Here is a 17,298-nt window from a genome sequence, read left to right on the forward strand (position 1 = left end):
AGGTGAAGATGCTAAGTTTGGTTTTGGATATTTGCAGGGCATCAGTGCATGTGTGTGTTTGTGTGTGTACAGAGATACAGAGAGGAGAATACACACATAAACACAAGTAAAAGTACATATGCAGCTATATACATTGTGAAATTCGGTATTGTGTTTAAATTCCTGGATATTCTAAACACAGCCTAGTCTAATTACAAAAAAATATTACTTCTACATGTGAGCAAGACAAAAGTAACTAATGTGACTCTTCATAATCTTCTGAGGGATTTGGACATTCCATACAATCTTCCCAGCCCCACCCTTTTTTTCTAGGGCAAAAGCATATTCCCTGATTGGGCCAGTTCCTCTGCCCCTTTTCTGAGGGAAATCCAAGAAATTGGTAAAACACAGCTAAAACTAAGGAAAGTAGAGAAGTTAAGTTTATCTACATAATGAATAGCTAAGAGGAAGCAGGAAGGGGATGGAAAGACTGTTTGGAGCACTTGCTGCTTGGGGAGGTTGGAAGCTGCAAGAGTCGGGGTTGCAGAGCTGGCTGTCAATGGGGTGGAGAATATTGACAGGGTCAGCAATAGGGAGAAAAGAGATGAACGTGTTTGCTGTGCATTAAGGCCCTTCTCAATGCGGGTCCTCCAGAATTTTGTTTTTCTTTCGTATTATCAGCCTGTGTTTGCTTGAATGTGACACCACCTCAGGAATTACACTTCTCCAGGTTACCCACAGATTGCTTAGACATTCCATACAATTCTGGCATTTCTCTCAGCATTCGGGAAGGGAGAGTTCTCCTGCCCTGCACCTATCATACCGTTTCATGTATCATGTAGATGCCACATTTGCTAGTGGAGTTCAACTGTGTCAAGACTCTCTATTACGGTATTTTAATGATGATGAAAAAGAGTAATTTCCTATATTTTGTACCTATTGTGTGTGAATTAGTGAAATATTTTTAGCATTTCACAACTAAAATCCCTAAATTGATTAGGAGCAGGAGAAACAACAAAAAACAAAAAAAAATTCGTCTCTCCAGTTCAGCAACATGCAGCATTTTGAGCACCTGTTATGGAAGTTTCCAGAGGCCAAGGGGATGCTTGCTCTCTTTCTAATGTCCTGGTGGATGTAATAAAGGATCAACTTTACCAACTAGGTGCAAGATTAGTTATTTTGAGACAACATTTGGCATCATCACAAGTCACAAATCATCAAGGGAAAAAAAAAAAAAACATCTAGGTAACTCATTAGACAAGGAAATACTCTCAGATGATCATGTTTATTCCAGAGACCAAATAATGGCTTAAATGTTGATCCAAAAGTATATGTCAACTTCACAGTTCCAAATCCCATTCCAGTTCTTGGAGCAGTAAGTGAAGTTCTCAGTTATGATTTTTGCGTATTTTAAATATTTTATATTTTCACAATCGTCTTAGTTCTTTTTACGTCTAGGTCATTGTCCCAAATTGTTAACAATAGCCTAATGACTCCGATTTAAATTTTTTTTAAGTAAGATATTCACAAGATTCACATTTTGCTTGTAAGTTACACGTTGCCCCACGGCCACAAGCCCTTCGAACGCGACTCCCGCAGGAGGGATTTGGTTCCTATCGGCTTCCGTAGCCTCCCTCGGCAACTTCCGTTTCTGACGGCCGCTTTGGCGGGTGCACTTCCGGCAGCGGTGGTTCGAGCGGCCGAAGCAAGATGGTGAGTGACTAAGGGTTTCGGTCGGTGGTCGCGACGCGACGGGTCGGAGCGGGCCGAGACGAGCGCACGAGACGGCTGCCCGAGGCACTCGGTCCGCCCGCTCTCCTGCCCGGTCTTCTCGGGGGACGGAGACTCCCGGAGACAGTGCTTGGGTCCGCCGCGGCCCGTGGCCGACCGGAGGGCCTGACTCGGGGCACCTGGGGCCGGGGCTCGGCGCGAAGGGTACGCCGGGCTGACTAGTGGGGCGGCAGAGCGGGTCAGGCCGCCCGGCTTTGCTGCTCCGCCGACCCGGGCCCTGCACACCGGCGCGGGGAGTTTCAGCGGGAGCCCCCGAAGCACCTGGGACGAGAGCTTTCTGAGCCGCCCAGGTGAAGGGCTGCGCGCCTGGAAGAGAGGGAGGGATTCGTTCCGGCCGAGGAGGGGAGAGCGCAGTCGTGCACGATCGCTCGGAGTGGGGCACCTGGAGGAGGCGTTGAAGACTGACGCTTTTATGACAGGTGGAACTCGGAGGGGACGCTCCCGTGGTGCATTAGGAATAATAAAAACAGCATGTATTCGTTAGTCTACTAAGCAGGTACTTACTGAGCACCTGTAAATGGCGGGGGGGTGGGCAGGCTCTGCTCTAGGCACTGAGGGCACAAGGGGTGAGTGTGACTACTGAAGTCTCTTTCTTCATGGAACGTGCATTCTGGACAAGGCAGACAAAAGCCGAAAAAGAGACGTGTAATATGATGACATGGAGCGGGATAGAGATGGGTGGCATGGCCATTGTTACAGGACTGTTTCCTAGAAAGGAATGGGATGGGAGGGGTGGCTGTTTTACATAGGGTATCAGCAAAGGTCCCTCTGAGGAGGTGACCTTTGAGCAGCAGAGATCTAAGTAAAATGAGAGAGTATCCTGTGCAAACATCTGAGGGAAACGTGGTCCAGCCAGAAGGAATAGTAAGCGCAAAGGGCCTGAGATGGGAATGTGTTGAGCCCGTATCCTGAGCGTGTAGTGGGATAGGTCTTATAAGGACTTTGGGGTAGTGTTCTAAGCATGTGCCAGGTACTTTTCCAGCACTATTACTGAAGTATAGCCGACAGGCAGTGTTACATTAGTTCCAGGTGGACAACATGGTGATGGGACAAGTCTGTATGCTACGCTGTGCTCACAAGTGTAGCCACCAGCCGTCGCTGTACGATGCTGTCACAATATTATTGACTGTATTCCCTATATGTGCCGTACCTTTGTAGCTCTTATCCCCGCGACTTACACATTTTATAACTGGAAGCCTGTACCTTCCACTCCGCTTCTCCCATTTTGCCCAGCCCCCACCCCCTTTCCTCTGGCAGTCACCAGTTCTCTGTGTTCACGGGTCCTTTTCTGCTTCGTCTGTTTTTGATTCCACATATGAGTGAAATCATGTGGTATTTGTCTTTCTCTGTCTGACTTCACTTAGCTTAATACCCTCTGGGTCCATTAATGTTGCAAATGGCAAGATCTGTTGGGTTTTTTTTTTTTAATGGCTGAGTAATATCCATGTGTTTGTGTGCATTACACACCACATCTTCTTTATCCGTTCATTTATCGTTGGGCACTTAGGTTGCTTCCGTATCTTGGCTACTGTAAATAATGCTGCAGTAAACGTAAGGGTATTTTCCAGCATTTTCTTATTCTTCACAGCAGTCCTTGCAGTGATTCTTATCCTCACTTTACCACAGAGGAAACTGAGACACGGTATGTGGCTGTGTGCTGTAACAACAACCCCTGTTAGTGTTTTCTAGACGACATGCAGTAGAGAGACGCACACATCCTGGTGTCCAGTAGACCTGAGTGATTCCCAGCCACATCTCTGACAAGCTCTGTGGTAATAGGCAAGTCACTAACACCTCTGGGCCTTGGTTTCCTTATCCGTAAACCAGAGGTAATGGTAGTACCAACCGCATGGTGTCTGTAAGAATTAAACAAGATGATACCCTGAGAATGTACACTGCTTGCCGTAAGTAAGGCCTTAATAATGGGTACATTTCTTACTGTTATTGGAGACTGAGAAACATCATGTAAAATGCCCCACACATGAAGAAGTTTGGGACCTGTTCAGGAAAATGTCCTCCTGTGGGGCCAGAGCGGCAGGATCATGAGAAAGGTAGATGAACGTGGGTCAGCCGCAGCCAGTTTGGCAAAAGCCAGGTATGCCACCATAAAAAGTTTGGACATTACACCATAAATGCTAGGGAACAGTTGAAGGTTTTTGAGGAGAATGAAAGGATCAGCTCTTTGTTTTAGAAGGTAATAGCTGGATTGGTGAGGGGAGAAACTGTTGTGGGAATCTCAGTTGCGAGGCTAGAGTCCTGGATAATTGGATTATTCACCAATAATATTGTATTGCTAGTAGTTACTTAGAGTCACACAAATGCTGAGTGGTTTATGTGCATTACCTCATTTTCAGTAACGGGAGTTAGTATCATCCCCACTTTCCAGTTAAGGGTGCGAAGGCTCAGGGAGGTGACCTGACTTACCTGAGGTCACATAGCCTATTAGTGATGGAGTCAGAATTGAAACCTGGATGCATCTAATTCCATAGCCCATGTTCTTAGGCTTGTTGCAGTTCCTCATCTAGAAAGTGGGAATAATGAACCCTACCTTGAAGGATGGTGTGGAATTAATGAGATAGTGAAGGAAAATGTCTAGTATAGACTTAGTCACATAGTAAGAAACCCACAAACATTAGCTGCCCCAGCCAACAGCAGATTTCTTTAGGAGATAGAAGTAGTAATTGTTAAAGGCCTATAATTTGGACAGCCTATTGCAGTATAACTAATTCTGTTAACCAAAATTTCTCAGAGCTCTTAAATACCTTCTTCAGAATAAAGCACAAAATTTTAAGAATCCTGCATGTAGGGAAATATATTTGACCCTAACTCTTTTAGGTAGCCATGATATGGTTGTTTTTTCTTGATAATTAAGCTGGCAGTATATTAATTTAGAGGTGCTTATGTGGAAGTGATTTGAGGGGAATAAAAGGGCCCCTTTATTCAAGTAAGTTCACTATTACTTAAAATGCTGTCATTTTTGCGATACTGTTCTGTGGTAAGCATTGCCCTGCAACTGAGTGGTCTGTTTTAAAGTCCAGAATCCCATGAGCTTATTAATACACTGAATTCTTGATACCTTAAAGTGATGCAGCTTTTCGGGTTGGCAAGAAAGACCTGCCTGAGAGCCCCAGGCTTTAGAGATGGGAGGTATATAAGTTGATATTGAAAGGAAAGTCTCCTGAGTCTTGGTGTGATCTTAATAAGGAGTAAATGATTGATAAATGATTGTTGAATAGGTAAAATTATTTAGCTTTGATGGCCTAATTTCATGAAATATACTCAGTCAAGTAGTTTTATAATAAAGAATGTCAAGCTCTATATTTTCCCCTCAAAAAGAGGTAGTCTTAGAATCCCAGCCTCATCATGATACAGACGTTACATCAGATTCTTAATAGAATCGTCCTTGATTTAAGATGCAGTCAGTTGCAAGGAAACTAACAGCTTTTCAGGAAAAAAAGAAATTCTGCCATGCTAAATGTATGTGTTGACTACAGGGTACACCTTAAGTTCAGAGATGTTAAAATGAGGGGGAAGTCTTGGTGTCTTAGAATCAGGAAAATAAAAAGGATGTTCTTTTGAAGTGATCATATTCTGAATGTATACCTCTGATTTCTTTTTTCAGGGTCAGAGTCAGAGTGGTGGTCATGGCCCTGGAGGTGGCAAGAAGGATGACAAGGTAAATAAGCCAGATAGGTCTGTGATGCAAGTAAATCATGGAACATATCCTAGATCTCAGCTGAGAAGTTCTTTGGGGATTCGTGACTTTGAAAATGCAAAATAAGTGATCCTGTAGTTATTCACCCAGCCTGGCCTACAGATTCAGTGTCCTTTTCATGTTTTAGAAAAGATTATTGACCTGTCAAGTAAGTAGTTATGAATTAATGGTTTTTAAATGTATAAAGTAACATTACAAAGTGTTAAATTGCCTGTAATTTTAGTGTTTAATTTCTTCAGATGTGAAGAATTGTATCAAATTATCTCAGCTCAGACTTTTGGTATATACTTCTGAATTCTGACCTCTAATCCTTATTGAATAACCATCACTGTGTATTATAAAAAGAAAGATCAGTTACATTCACCAATTAAAATTGCAGGAATGTAATACCTACTTTGTTTTTTAAAGATTTTAGTTATTTGAGAGACAGAGCAGGGGGAGGGGAAGAGAGAGAGAGAGAAACACTCCCCGATGAGCACAGAGCCCGACATAGGGCTCTATCTCATGATCCTGAGCCAAAACCGAGAGTCAGATGCTTAACTGACTGAGCCACCCAACTAGTTTTATTTTTAAAAGGACAGTTTTTAATAGCATTCTGAAAGATAAGGAAAATTACAGCCACTAGAAATAAATGATGGTCCAGGGCGCCTGGGTGGCTCGGTCGTTAAGCGCCTGCCTTCGGCTCAGGTCATGATCCCAGGGTCCTGGGGTCGAGCCCCACATCGGGCTCCCTGCTCGGCGGGAAGCCTGCTTCTCCCTCTCCCACTCCCCCTGCTTGTGTTCCCTCTCTCGCTGTGTCTCTCTCTGTCAAATAAATAAACAAAATCTTTAAAAAAAAAAAAGAAATAGATGATGGTCCTACAGAAAGAAGTTTGTGTTTTGATATGATTTGTGTGGTTTTTGTTTTTCCTGCTGTTCTAAAAATTCAAGGACAAGAAAAAGAAATACGAACCTCCTGTACCAACCAGAGTGGGGAAAAAGAAGAAGAAAACAAAGGGACCAGATGCTGCCAGCAAACTGCCACTGGGTAATGACACAGTCCCTCCTTGCTGTCTCTTGATTCCATTGGGAACCGTCTGTGTGTATGTAGCTTAGAGGTCTGAATGTGGAGGCAGGAAATGGGGTGGCTGAAGCTCTACCTCTTCTGTGTGGCACTCCAGGACACTGGAATAAAAGCTGTAGTTTAGTTTTAGCAGCGTACAAAAAGTATCCAGCTGTGTCTCCCCACTAATAAAAACTTAAAAAAAGAAATTCCACTAATTTCCTTTAAATAACCAGCTCCTCTAATGTTTGAAAAGCGTAGTTTTAGGTTAGAAAACTCAGGTTGAGCTTGAGTAACTTAGAAACACATTTTTTCCATGAAGAAATGGAATGCCATTGTGTTGGAATTCACATCTTATGATACATGAACAAACTGTTTCAATGACTTCGTACTGAACATAGACTAAACCTCAGACCAGGTGACCTGTCCCAGGCCACCTCTCCATCCTCGGCCCCTACCATTCCCCTTGCTCGTTGTTCACACAGCCCTGCCTTGTGTTCTTTGACTCTTATGCACATTAGGACTTTTTGAGAGAGAGAGAGCAAGAACACGAGCACACGTGCACAGGTGGGGATGTGGAGGCAGGGTGGGGAAGGGCAGAGAGAGAGAGAATCAAGCAGGCTCCACGCCCAGTGCAGAGCCCGATGCGGGGGCTTGATCTCACAACCCTGAGATCATGACCTGAGCCAAAATCAAGAGTTGGATGCTTAAGCGACTGAGCCACCCGAGATAACCCACACATTAGGACTTTTGCCCTTTGCTTAAAAATGTTCTTCCCTTGGGGTGCCTGGGTGGCTCAGTCGGTTAAGCATCCGACTCTTGATTTCAGCTCAGGTCATGGGATCAAACCTCATGTTGGGCTCTGTGCTCAGCGGGGAGTCTGTTTCTCTCTTTGCCCCTCTCCTCCCCCCTCCCCCTATGCTCTCTCTCTAAAAATAAATAAATCTTTAAAAAAAAGTTCTCCCCCAGTCCTTCCCATGGCTGCCTGCTTCTCATCATTGCGGCTCACATACCTCCCCCACCCCCATCTAAACAAGTCTCTTCCTGCTTAGATGAAATAATTTTTAAAATACTGCTTGGTTAAGGATGAAGGGAGCCAGACAATGAAAAACATGCCATTAATCTACCATAATGAATCAGTATGGTATTGGTAAAGAATAGGTCATCAGATTGCCAGAAGAGCATAGGAGTCCAAAAACAGTCAAGTTACATGGATAATGAATATATGGTAAAGGTGACGTTTGAGTTCTGTGGGGAGAGGGTGAGTTGTTTAACATAAATGGCTGGCATCTTTATTTGCTATTGAGAGAAAATGAAATTAGACCCCTTTTTGCCAGATAGATTACAGATATGAAAATAAGTAAGTAAATGAAAAATTAGGAATATATTTAACGTCAGGGAAGGAGAGACATTTTGAAGAAACCCAGAAACCACAAAGGAAAAAATTGACATTTTTTGGGACTTCAAGCGAAAAGAAACAATGCAAAAAAGAATGGAAAAAATGCTTGCCACATACGTTAATATCACTAATATTTCACAGTTCTCGTAGGGGGTGGATTCCTGACAGGGACAGCACTTGTACCTATTTTTATTAACACAGATGGGGAATCAAAAACCAAAGCAAACGATCTTTGGGGTTGTTCTTTTTTTCTTACAGTTCACTTAGCAGATGTCATTCAGACCTCGTCCCTGTTTTTACCTGCTTGCTTACAACTGCCAAAGTCCCTTTTCCCTTAGCATCTAGGCACCTGCTTACTTAGGGTCACCAAACCTTGAATTTTTCAGTCTGTTCAGCTAAAATCAGCTTATTTTAAGTCTTAACCTTTTTTTCCTTAAGAATGAACTTAATTAATTGCAAACTTCAAGCTCCAAATAGAATAAAACTTTCTTTCTAATTACAGTGACACCTCACACTCAGTGCCGATTAAAATTATTGAAGTTAGAGAGAATTAAAGATTATCTTCTCATGGAGGAAGAATTCATTAGAAATCAGGAACAAATGAAGCCTTTAGAAGAAAAGCAAGAGGTAATTGAGAAATTACTATAACTTTTGTTTTACAAATTAACAGTTTTCAATACTAAATAGAATTCAGTGAATAAATGAAATTCAAGTAGTTGACCCATTTGGACTGGCTGCCTTTTAAAAGCATCATCTGCTTTGTAAATGTAGTAAAATCTAGTAAAACTATCAGCCTCATCTGCTTTTTAGGTCTAATCTGCTTTTACTTCATGGCGTATTCTTACATAGGAGGAAAGATCTAAGGTGGATGATCTGAGGGGGACCCCAATGTCAGTAGGAACCTTGGAAGAGATCATTGATGACAATCATGCCATCGTGTCTACATCTGTGGGCTCAGAACACTACGTCAGCATTCTTTCCTTTGTAGACAAGGATCTGCTGGAACCAGGCTGCTCCGTCCTGCTCAACCACAAGGCAAGTTGATGGTCTCTAAGCCCCTAGGAGTGCTTTCTCCTTCCTCTCAGATCTGTCCATTTGTGCCACTCTGTGATTGGCGTTGTTTTGCTGTGAATGGATTACGTGAACCTCACATTTCTGCATTAAAACTTCATGTTCTCTGTTAGGTGCATGCTGTCATAGGGGTGCTCATGGATGACACGGATCCCTTGGTCACAGTGATGAAGGTAGAAAAGGCGCCCCAGGAAACCTATGCTGATATCGGGGGGTTGGACAACCAAATCCAGGAAATTAAGGTAGGTCTAAGAACCAGCTCTGGGTTTCTAGATTTTTGGTTCTTACTATAATCTCATTTAGGGTGCTTAGAGTTATTTTGCATATTTTGTTTTTTTCTTTAGTGATCAAACCAGTAACTGACTCAGAGCTTGCCAATTGTGGAGTATTGTATTTGTTAATCCTGAGTTAGGTAATAGAAACAACAAATTGTATGATTGTTCCTGCAGCAGCTGCAGCTTCATCCTTTTTAGGTGCAATGTTTACTTATTATCTGTGTGGATATATAATGTTTCTGTTTGTGTTGACTTCAGCTGGGGCTATCTGGAAACCTCCAGTGATGTGTGGGGTGAAGGGAAGTGGTTGTTCAGGTTGGCTGTGAGCCAGCCATCTCATCTGTAGGGGGGTCGACCTTGCAGACGGCTGGGATAGTAGCCATCATGTCCATTGGTGTAACAGCAATCAGAAAGTCTTGCCAGCTCCTGTCTGTAGTTTAACTGAAAACGGTGTATTTTCACTTTAAGTTCCTTCTGCTCAGGATGAGCTTAAATGTTGCTCAAGGCTGACTTCTATGAGAAAGTGAGAGGGAAACTGGGTGCAATAGGAAGGGGAACTCAGGGAGGACAGATGTCCTCTTGTCTGTCCCTGCTGCTAGACGAAGTCAAGCACATTGTCTCTAAAGTGACATTTTAGCTTATTGTTGTTGAAAGTGAGATATATCCAGGATGCCAATTCATGGATCTGATAATTCCAGGGACAGAGCATTTCATTTTTACCAAGTATTTGTTTTCTATAGGAATCTGTGGAGCTTCCTCTTACTCATCCTGAATATTATGAAGAGATGGGTATAAAGCCCCCAAAGGGGGTCATTCTCTATGGTCCACCTGGCACAGGTACGTATGCTCTGTGTTTGACACTTTCTGGGCGTTCAGCTAATCTCTTTGAGCTGTGCATTAGTTTGTTATAATTATTTAATTCTTGAGTAAGGATGCCACCATTCCTTAGTTTAAAACAAGGTTTTCTAAACATTTTGGACATTTTCTGAGTAAATATGGAAATGTACCTATTACATAAAAGTGTATTTATCTGTATAGTAGATGCTAAAAAACTGAATTACCTTAGACTTGAAATTGTAGACTTAATAGATTTCATGTGTTAAAAACAATAGTAGGAATTGCAACAAAAAATAAGCACCAGTAGGTAAACCCCACCCCCCAAATGCCTGCTCAATGTGAATGCATTTATAATTTCTTAGGACTCCTCTCTGAACTTAAATATATTAGATTTATATGCTGTAAAACATAAGACTTTCAAGTATTCATTAAGAGTAATGTGAGTCTATTAAAAATAGTTTATAAGACACAGAATAAACCGGGATGCTCAACCTTGGCTGTACATTGGAATCACTTTGGAGCTTTAAAAAATACCGATGCCTGCTCCCATCCCTAAAAATTCTGAGCTGTTGTTCATCTGGAGTGTGGCCGGGTATTAGAGCCATGGTGGAGAACCACAGATTTAAAAGCTATTCTGTGCTGTTCAGATTGGGTTCATTCTCTGGTCCACTGTACTGAATGAATAGAATATTGGATGAATAGATGCAGGTAAAAATGTACATTTGGTTCATTAAGCAATTAGCTGACCTGAATAAGTTGTACAGTCCAGGACTTAGCAGTTCACTGCCATGTAAATTCCAGAGGAAGCACAGTTATTTGAGTGAAGGCATCACTGAGGATTGCCCACAGTGGAGGCACTGGGAGCCCACTGAACTCAGAGGGGTGGAGCTTTTGCAGCTCATCATCTTACAGGCCAGGAAATTCAGAGAGGCCAGTGACTAGCCCAAGGCCGCAGGAGCTCTGGGAGTTGAGCAGGTAGTGGGGCTGGAGCTGCAGCTGGGGGCCGCCTTTGGTGCACGTGCACCACCAGGGGCCGATGCGGGGCGAGGCACAGGGTGGCAGGCCGTCCGGAGGAGGAAGAGCCTGGCTTGGTGATCCTGCCGGCTACTGGTGTCCCAGCGACTGGCCGTGGCTGCTCCTGGACTCAGAGGCCATCCGCTTAGGAGGTCCTTTTCGTCTTCCGTTCACCACCCTCACTGGTAGTATCAGGGAGAAGTCCATGCTTCTGAGCCCCCACATCTGCCCCTCCTCCTGCCACGTTTTGTTTCAAAGCTTAGTGCCTTGTCCTCCTTCCCACTTGAACTAAGTCTTCTATGTCACTCACCAGCAGCCTCCTCCCCCTCCCCCCTGCAGGCCTAAGCTTGGTCCTTTATGGGCTCTGCCTCTAGCTGCCCGTGTCCTGATGCCACTGCTTGGCCCTGTGCCCACGTCCTCACCATCAAAGGGGTCAAGGTCTTCCAGCCCTAAAGTTCCCAGGGTGGCTGCCACAGCTCTTGTTGTTTACCTGAAATAGAAATATCAAGGAGTGGAGCAGGATTAGAAAAGTTTGAGCTCGTCCCTGAGAGGAACGATCCTCACGAGGGCACACCGGAGACTGAGAAGTCTCTAGAGCTTTCAGCAGTTCTCAGTTGTGGGCTTCATCGGGAGCTAGTCCTGTCTCAGCTGAGCCCTGGGCAAGCCCACCCAGCACAGCCATGACTCTCAGCCTCAGGGATTGCCGGCCTGGTGCTCCAGATCAGAATGTGTTTCCTTAGGTCAGACCTAGGGTTCCCAGGCCATTTTCCTATCACGGATAGTTTCATAGGAGTTGAGTTTGGATCTCTAACCCTGTTGCATGGGTCAGGTTAATAATCTATGCAACTCTGAATAACCCAGTAAAATGTACTTTCTGACACTGTAATGAAGAATTAGGAAGATAGTTAAAAATAATCAAAACGTTTAGGTTTTTCCTCAATTTTCTCTTACCTGCCTCGGAGAATGTTAAGACCCCTGAGTGGGGGTATGCCTCTTCTGCCCATTTCTGATGCCCATTTAAGTAACAGTTTTTAAGTTAAAACAGCACTTAAGGGTTTGTTTTTTTTTTTTCCTTTCTCTTTTTCTTTTTAAATATAAAATAGGTAAAACCTTATTAGCCAAAGCAGTAGCAAACCAAACCTCAGCCACTTTCTTGAGAGTGGTTGGCTCTGAACTTATTCAGAAGTACCTAGGTGACGGGCCCAAACTCGTTCGGGAACTGTTTCGAGTTGCAGAAGAACACGCACCATCCATCGTGTTTATTGATGAAATTGATGCCATTGGAACAAAAAGGTACACTTCTCTCTTACTTTGTGTTGAGCAGAGATAAAAACCCCGGAGCTCTCTGAGAATGATCATGGAGAACTCCCTGTGTGGCCTGCATGTGGGTTTGCTGCAGTTCCTACCACACACGGTGCTCTGGGTGCTTTAGGCTCGCTCGCCCAGGTGCCAGGTAACCACCACCCAGGAGCTGTGACTGCCTGGAGTTTCATCTGTCACGGTGTCCTGAGCATCCTCGCGGAGCCAGGCCTCATCTAGACTTTGGGGACACGACCACTGTACACAAGCCTCTGGCCTTAAGGAGCTCCCGGTAGGGTTGGGGGCTCAGATAGCAAACATGGAGACTGAACTAATGATACAATCTCAGGCATGAAAACTTCTACAATTTAAACAACATGATCTGGCAATTGGGAGGGCATGATTTTGTTGCTAGAATTGGGGGCGTCAGAATTTGAGTCAGAGGCGTTTCTGTCATTTCCCCTTCAGCAGATCAGTTAGGTTTTCAGTCCTTCTCTTCTTTTTCAAAGATATGACTCAAATTCTGGTGGTGAGAGAGAAATTCAGCGAACAATGTTGGAACTGCTGAACCAGTTGGATGGATTTGATTCAAGGGGTGACGTGAAAGTTATTATGGCCACAAACCGAATAGAGACTTTGGATCCGGCCCTTATCAGACCAGGTCAGATTGCTTGTTCCATCAGGGACAGCTGCCGTGTTTTTGTGTGACTGGGTTTAAGTGCACGGGCAGGGGATTGAAGAATGATACGTATCAAGGCAAATACGTGACTGAAGTGCAGTGTAACTTACTAAAAACAGCATCCCCCGAGGTCATGGTTAAGTGAGGACGTGATGGAGTGGGTGTAGCGTGGCCCTTTTAATTCCAATCTTAAATTGTGATCTTTTCTCTTTCCCATAATGAGTATTCTTTTTTCTGAAGGAATAATTCCTATGCTAACTCAGGTTCATTTTTTTACATTCAGGTCACACCAGGAAGCAGCAGTAGCTCATTTGTTTATGCTTTTGTAATGTTTTTAACACCATCTTTTTCCACTATATAGGCCATTCAGGAGCCATTCCTTTATTTCTAAGGGTACCAGAGCAGAGAGGATTTCTTTTAAATGGGATGAATTCAAATGTAGACATTTACAAACTACAGGAAGGATGTTCACTTTTCAGGATTTGGACCCCGCTGCCCTTCCCACAGGGTGCTGACTGAAACAGCATGAGTGAGGACATGGGCTCAGGCCCTCCCGGAGCCGAGCCTGGGGGCTGCGCAGGGCTGTGACTGGAAACTGTTTCTACCCGCAGGCCGCATTGACAGGAAGATCGAGTTTCCCCTGCCCGATGAAAAGACTAAGAAGCGCATCTTTCAGATCCACACAAGCAGGATGACGCTGGCCGATGACGTGACCCTGGACGACTTGATCATGGCTAAAGATGACCTCTCGGGTGCCGACATCAAGGTGAGAACCTGGGTCGGGTCGTACTTCTCAGTTTCGTATGTGTGTGTGAGCGAGCACGCGCGCAAGTGCAAGGCCCCGCAGCACTGAACCCGGGTCCAGCCTGCTCTGTAGGTGACGACCTGGGTTTTTGTCACGTGTAAGCGCCACAGTCTGGTCAGGACAGCACACGTGGGGCCTTTTCACGCTGGTGCCTGCACTGAGCTGCATATCCTTGGCCTCTGTAGAACTAGGTTAGTGTCTGTGTTGGTGAGTAAAAGTTTTTTTTTTTTTTTAAATTCCATTCGTCAGAGAGCGCGTGCACACAAGCAGGGGGAGCAGAGGGAGAGGGAGAAGCAGACTCCCCACTAAGCAGGGAGCCCGACGTGGGGCTCAATCCCAGGACCCCAAGACCATGACCCAAGCCGAAGGCAGACGCCCAACTGACTGAGCCACCTAGGCGCCCTGTAAAAGCTCTTTTTAAAATTGAAATTATTTGGGCTTCTGGGTGGCTCAGTCGTTAAGCGTCTGCCTTCGGCTCAGGTCATGATCCCAGGACCACCTCACATCGGGCTCCCTGCTCAGCGGGAAGCCTGCTTCTCCCTCTCCCACTCCCCCTGCTTGTGTTTCCTCTCTCGCTGTCTTTCTCTGTCAAATAAATAAAATCTTAAATAAATGAAATTTCATTTTAAAATTTTGCACCAACTCTATTTTGAAAAATTTGAAGTCTTCAGAAAAGTTGCAACAATAGTAAACACCCAATATACCCATCACCTTGATTTATCAAATGTTACCATTTTACTGCTTTGCTTATCTTTTGTTCACAAATACACTTTCTTTTTTGCTGAACCATTTGAAATATCCTGAGGGCCATAACCAGATAGAAACTTCAATGCCAGGATTGTGTTTCTGTCACATCATGTTGAGTGGGTTTTTGTTTTACTTCTGGCAAGTGATGACTGAGAAAATAAATTTATCACAGTAAGTACTGTCCTGAGACTTAAAATTAGCCAGAATACGTGTTCTCTTCTGACTGTGCATAAGTGAACTGGATGGATGCGCTCTTGCCTCTCAGTGTCCTGGTATAATTGCATCTGGTGCCCAGGAAGGAATGTGGCTCTCTCTAACGAGTGGAGCATTGAAAACTCCCCCACCAGGCCACCCCGCTGGTTACAACGCGAGCCAGTCCTCCTTCTCAAAGCCACCTCAGGTCCTCTGAGAAAGTAATTAGAAAGTTTAAGCAGTCTTTTTAGTCTGTCTTCCACCTTATTTCAAAGTAGCTCTCGAATTGATAGAATACTAATAAAAAGTATTTCCCTTTCTGAACATACTGTTCTTTCTTACAGGCGATCTGTACAGAAGCTGGTCTGATGGCCTTGAGAGAACGTAGAATGAAAGTAACAAATGAAGACTTCAAGAAATCTAAAGAAAACGTTCTTTATAAAAAACAAGAAGGCACCCCTGAAGGACTGTATCTCTAGCGGACCACAGCTGCCTTCAAGGAAATGATCAGGATTGTCCTGACCCCTTGAAGGGATGGGAGGTTGGGGAAGTTGCCCAGAGGAACCCATGTTCCAGTTGATCTTTCTTATTAGCAAAACCTCCTGTGTACCTTTTTGAGGGTGATGTGTAGGATGCCCCTGAGGCTGCGGTCATCTGTTGGTCACATGCAGTGCTCTGTCCCCAATAAAGCGTGCTCCTTCTCAAACTCCTGTTTCTGGAACCTCCACACCTGGCGCTCAGCAGCAACAAGCAGGTGGACCTGGGCATAGGGAGGCTTCTGGGAGGTGACAGGGAATGCAGACTTGAATACCTCTTGCCCTGCCTCACACGCCCAGAGCGGCTGGCAGAGCTGGACAGCAGCTAGTGGGAAAGCAGGACCCCCAAAGCCAGTGGGCTCTGCCGTTGAAGAGTATGGCTCTGGCTTCGGAAGGAAACAGCTTTCCATTTTGGAAGGTCTGGAGCCTGCGGGTTCTCAGCACTCTGGGGCAGGAAAGGAGTAGTGGGGTTCCTACTAGGACTCTCCAGAGGCCCTTGGCGGACGTCCCTCCCCGTCCTGGCATCCCTTGTTCTCGGGTTCAGAAACCTCATCCGTCTCCAGGGTGTTCAAAACCACGTCAGAGCTTCCCTCCCCCATCTGTTTCCGGCACTCCTTTCTGAGCAGGTCCGTGTGCGAGCCGGGGAGTGAGCCGGGCAGGCACGGCAAGCGTCCCCTTGGCTGGCTGGCCGGCCGCCTTCCTCGGGGGCTCTGACTTGCCATCCTCCTTTTGCAGCTGTTTCGAGCCAAAATTTTGTTCCATGACACTGGCTTTTCTGGATGAGATGCCAAAGAACGACAACTTCAGCAATTAGAGGCATCGTGGTTTTGTTTGAGAGCAGGGCTCCGAGAAGATAAAGCAATTTCCTCCTAGTTAAATATTAACAGTTAGTAACTGCAGCCATGTTCTCTTCCGAAGAAAGTGGTCTGAATGTGGGTATTTACATTTCATTCCATTCATAACCCTCAGACATCAAGGCGGCGGCCAGTGCAGGCCTCTGTCCCGGGCAGCGCTGCCGCACCCACGTGAGGGCGTCCGCGGCCCGGCTCGCGGGCCGGCAGGGTCTGGCAGGAGGCCGCCGCTCCATTCTGCGCCGCTCGGACGGCTGCCCGCGTGCCCCCTGCAGCAGGGGTCCCTCCCGCACCTGGGTGCCCCTAAGTCTCCAGGGGTCCTGTCCAAGTGCGAGGCTGCTGGTCCACAGCGGGGAGGCGTCAAGAAGAGCTTAGGGACCACGAGACGCTTCCTACACTTGACACAGGCCGGGACACCGAGTTCTCAGGGACTCCAGGGCTGTGGCCTGAAGAGAAGAGCAAAATCCGCTCTCCTGCTAACCAGCCTGGGGAAGAGGTTCTAGCGTTGAGTCACCAGACCTTTCCTATCATGACCACAAGACCCAGAAACCCTGGCAGGACCCCCAAGAAGGCCAACCAACAGGTCACACTCGCCACGGCGGGGCCGGGGCCGCAGAGGAAGAGAACACACTCGCACACGCCAACCACGAGAGGTTCCGTTGTCACGGGGCATGATTCTTACCTACACGTTCACATATATAATATGTAAGCAATGGCTTCTGTGTTATCTGCACATCCAAAAACTGTGCAAGAGCTAAGAAACTGATGACCCAGGTACAAATTACTAAGAATTAAAGCTAGACTTGGAAAGCAGAGCTCCTGGAACACGTGCACCTACGCGTGCCCCGTCTGCTGCATCCCGGCCCCGGCGGGGCAGGCGACGAGGCCCGGAAGGCGGGGACTGTCGAACACCTCCTGGTCTCTAGTCCTCGAGCAGAAGCTCCAGCTCCTCCACGGGCAGGCGCACCCGGAGCTCCTTCTCCGTCATCAGGTCCAGGACCTCCTGCATCTCTTCAGGGAAGTGGCCCACGGCATCCAGGTACAGCGTCTAGGGCAAGGAGTTCTG

At 45.7% G+C, this 17,298-nt stretch overlaps 2 protein-coding genes across 2 annotated transcripts in view; one reads left to right on the forward strand and one right to left on the reverse strand.

Moving 5' to 3' along the window:
• The first annotated feature begins 1,541 nt into the window (after positions 1 to 1,541).
• Positions 1,542 to 15,551, forward strand: PSMC1 (proteasome 26S subunit, ATPase 1). Its single transcript, XM_036064443.2, has 11 exons — positions 1,542 to 1,692; positions 5,393 to 5,446; positions 6,416 to 6,512; positions 8,429 to 8,553; positions 8,776 to 8,961; positions 9,111 to 9,239; positions 10,013 to 10,109; positions 12,227 to 12,416; positions 12,932 to 13,083; positions 13,713 to 13,867; positions 15,190 to 15,551. Exons 1-11 carry the CDS (start codon positions 1,690 to 1,692, stop codon positions 15,322 to 15,324), a joined length of 1,323 nt encoding a protein of 440 aa, XP_035920336.1. The 5' UTR covers positions 1,542 to 1,689; the 3' UTR covers positions 15,325 to 15,551.
• The window catches only part of NRDE2 (NRDE-2, necessary for RNA interference, domain containing), a 48,736-nt gene continuing 46,702 nt past the window's right edge, over positions 15,265 to 17,298 (reverse strand). The window contains 1 exon segment of the mRNA XM_036064442.2: positions 15,265 to 17,280. Coding sequence (XP_035920335.2) covers positions 17,155 to 17,280 — 126 coding nt within the window. The 3' untranslated portion in view covers positions 15,265 to 17,154.

The sequence above is a fragment of the Halichoerus grypus genome, chromosome 8, assembly GCF_964656455.1.
Source record: "Halichoerus grypus chromosome 8, mHalGry1.hap1.1, whole genome shotgun sequence".
Classification (NCBI taxonomy): Eukaryota; Metazoa; Chordata; class Mammalia; order Carnivora; family Phocidae; genus Halichoerus; species Halichoerus grypus.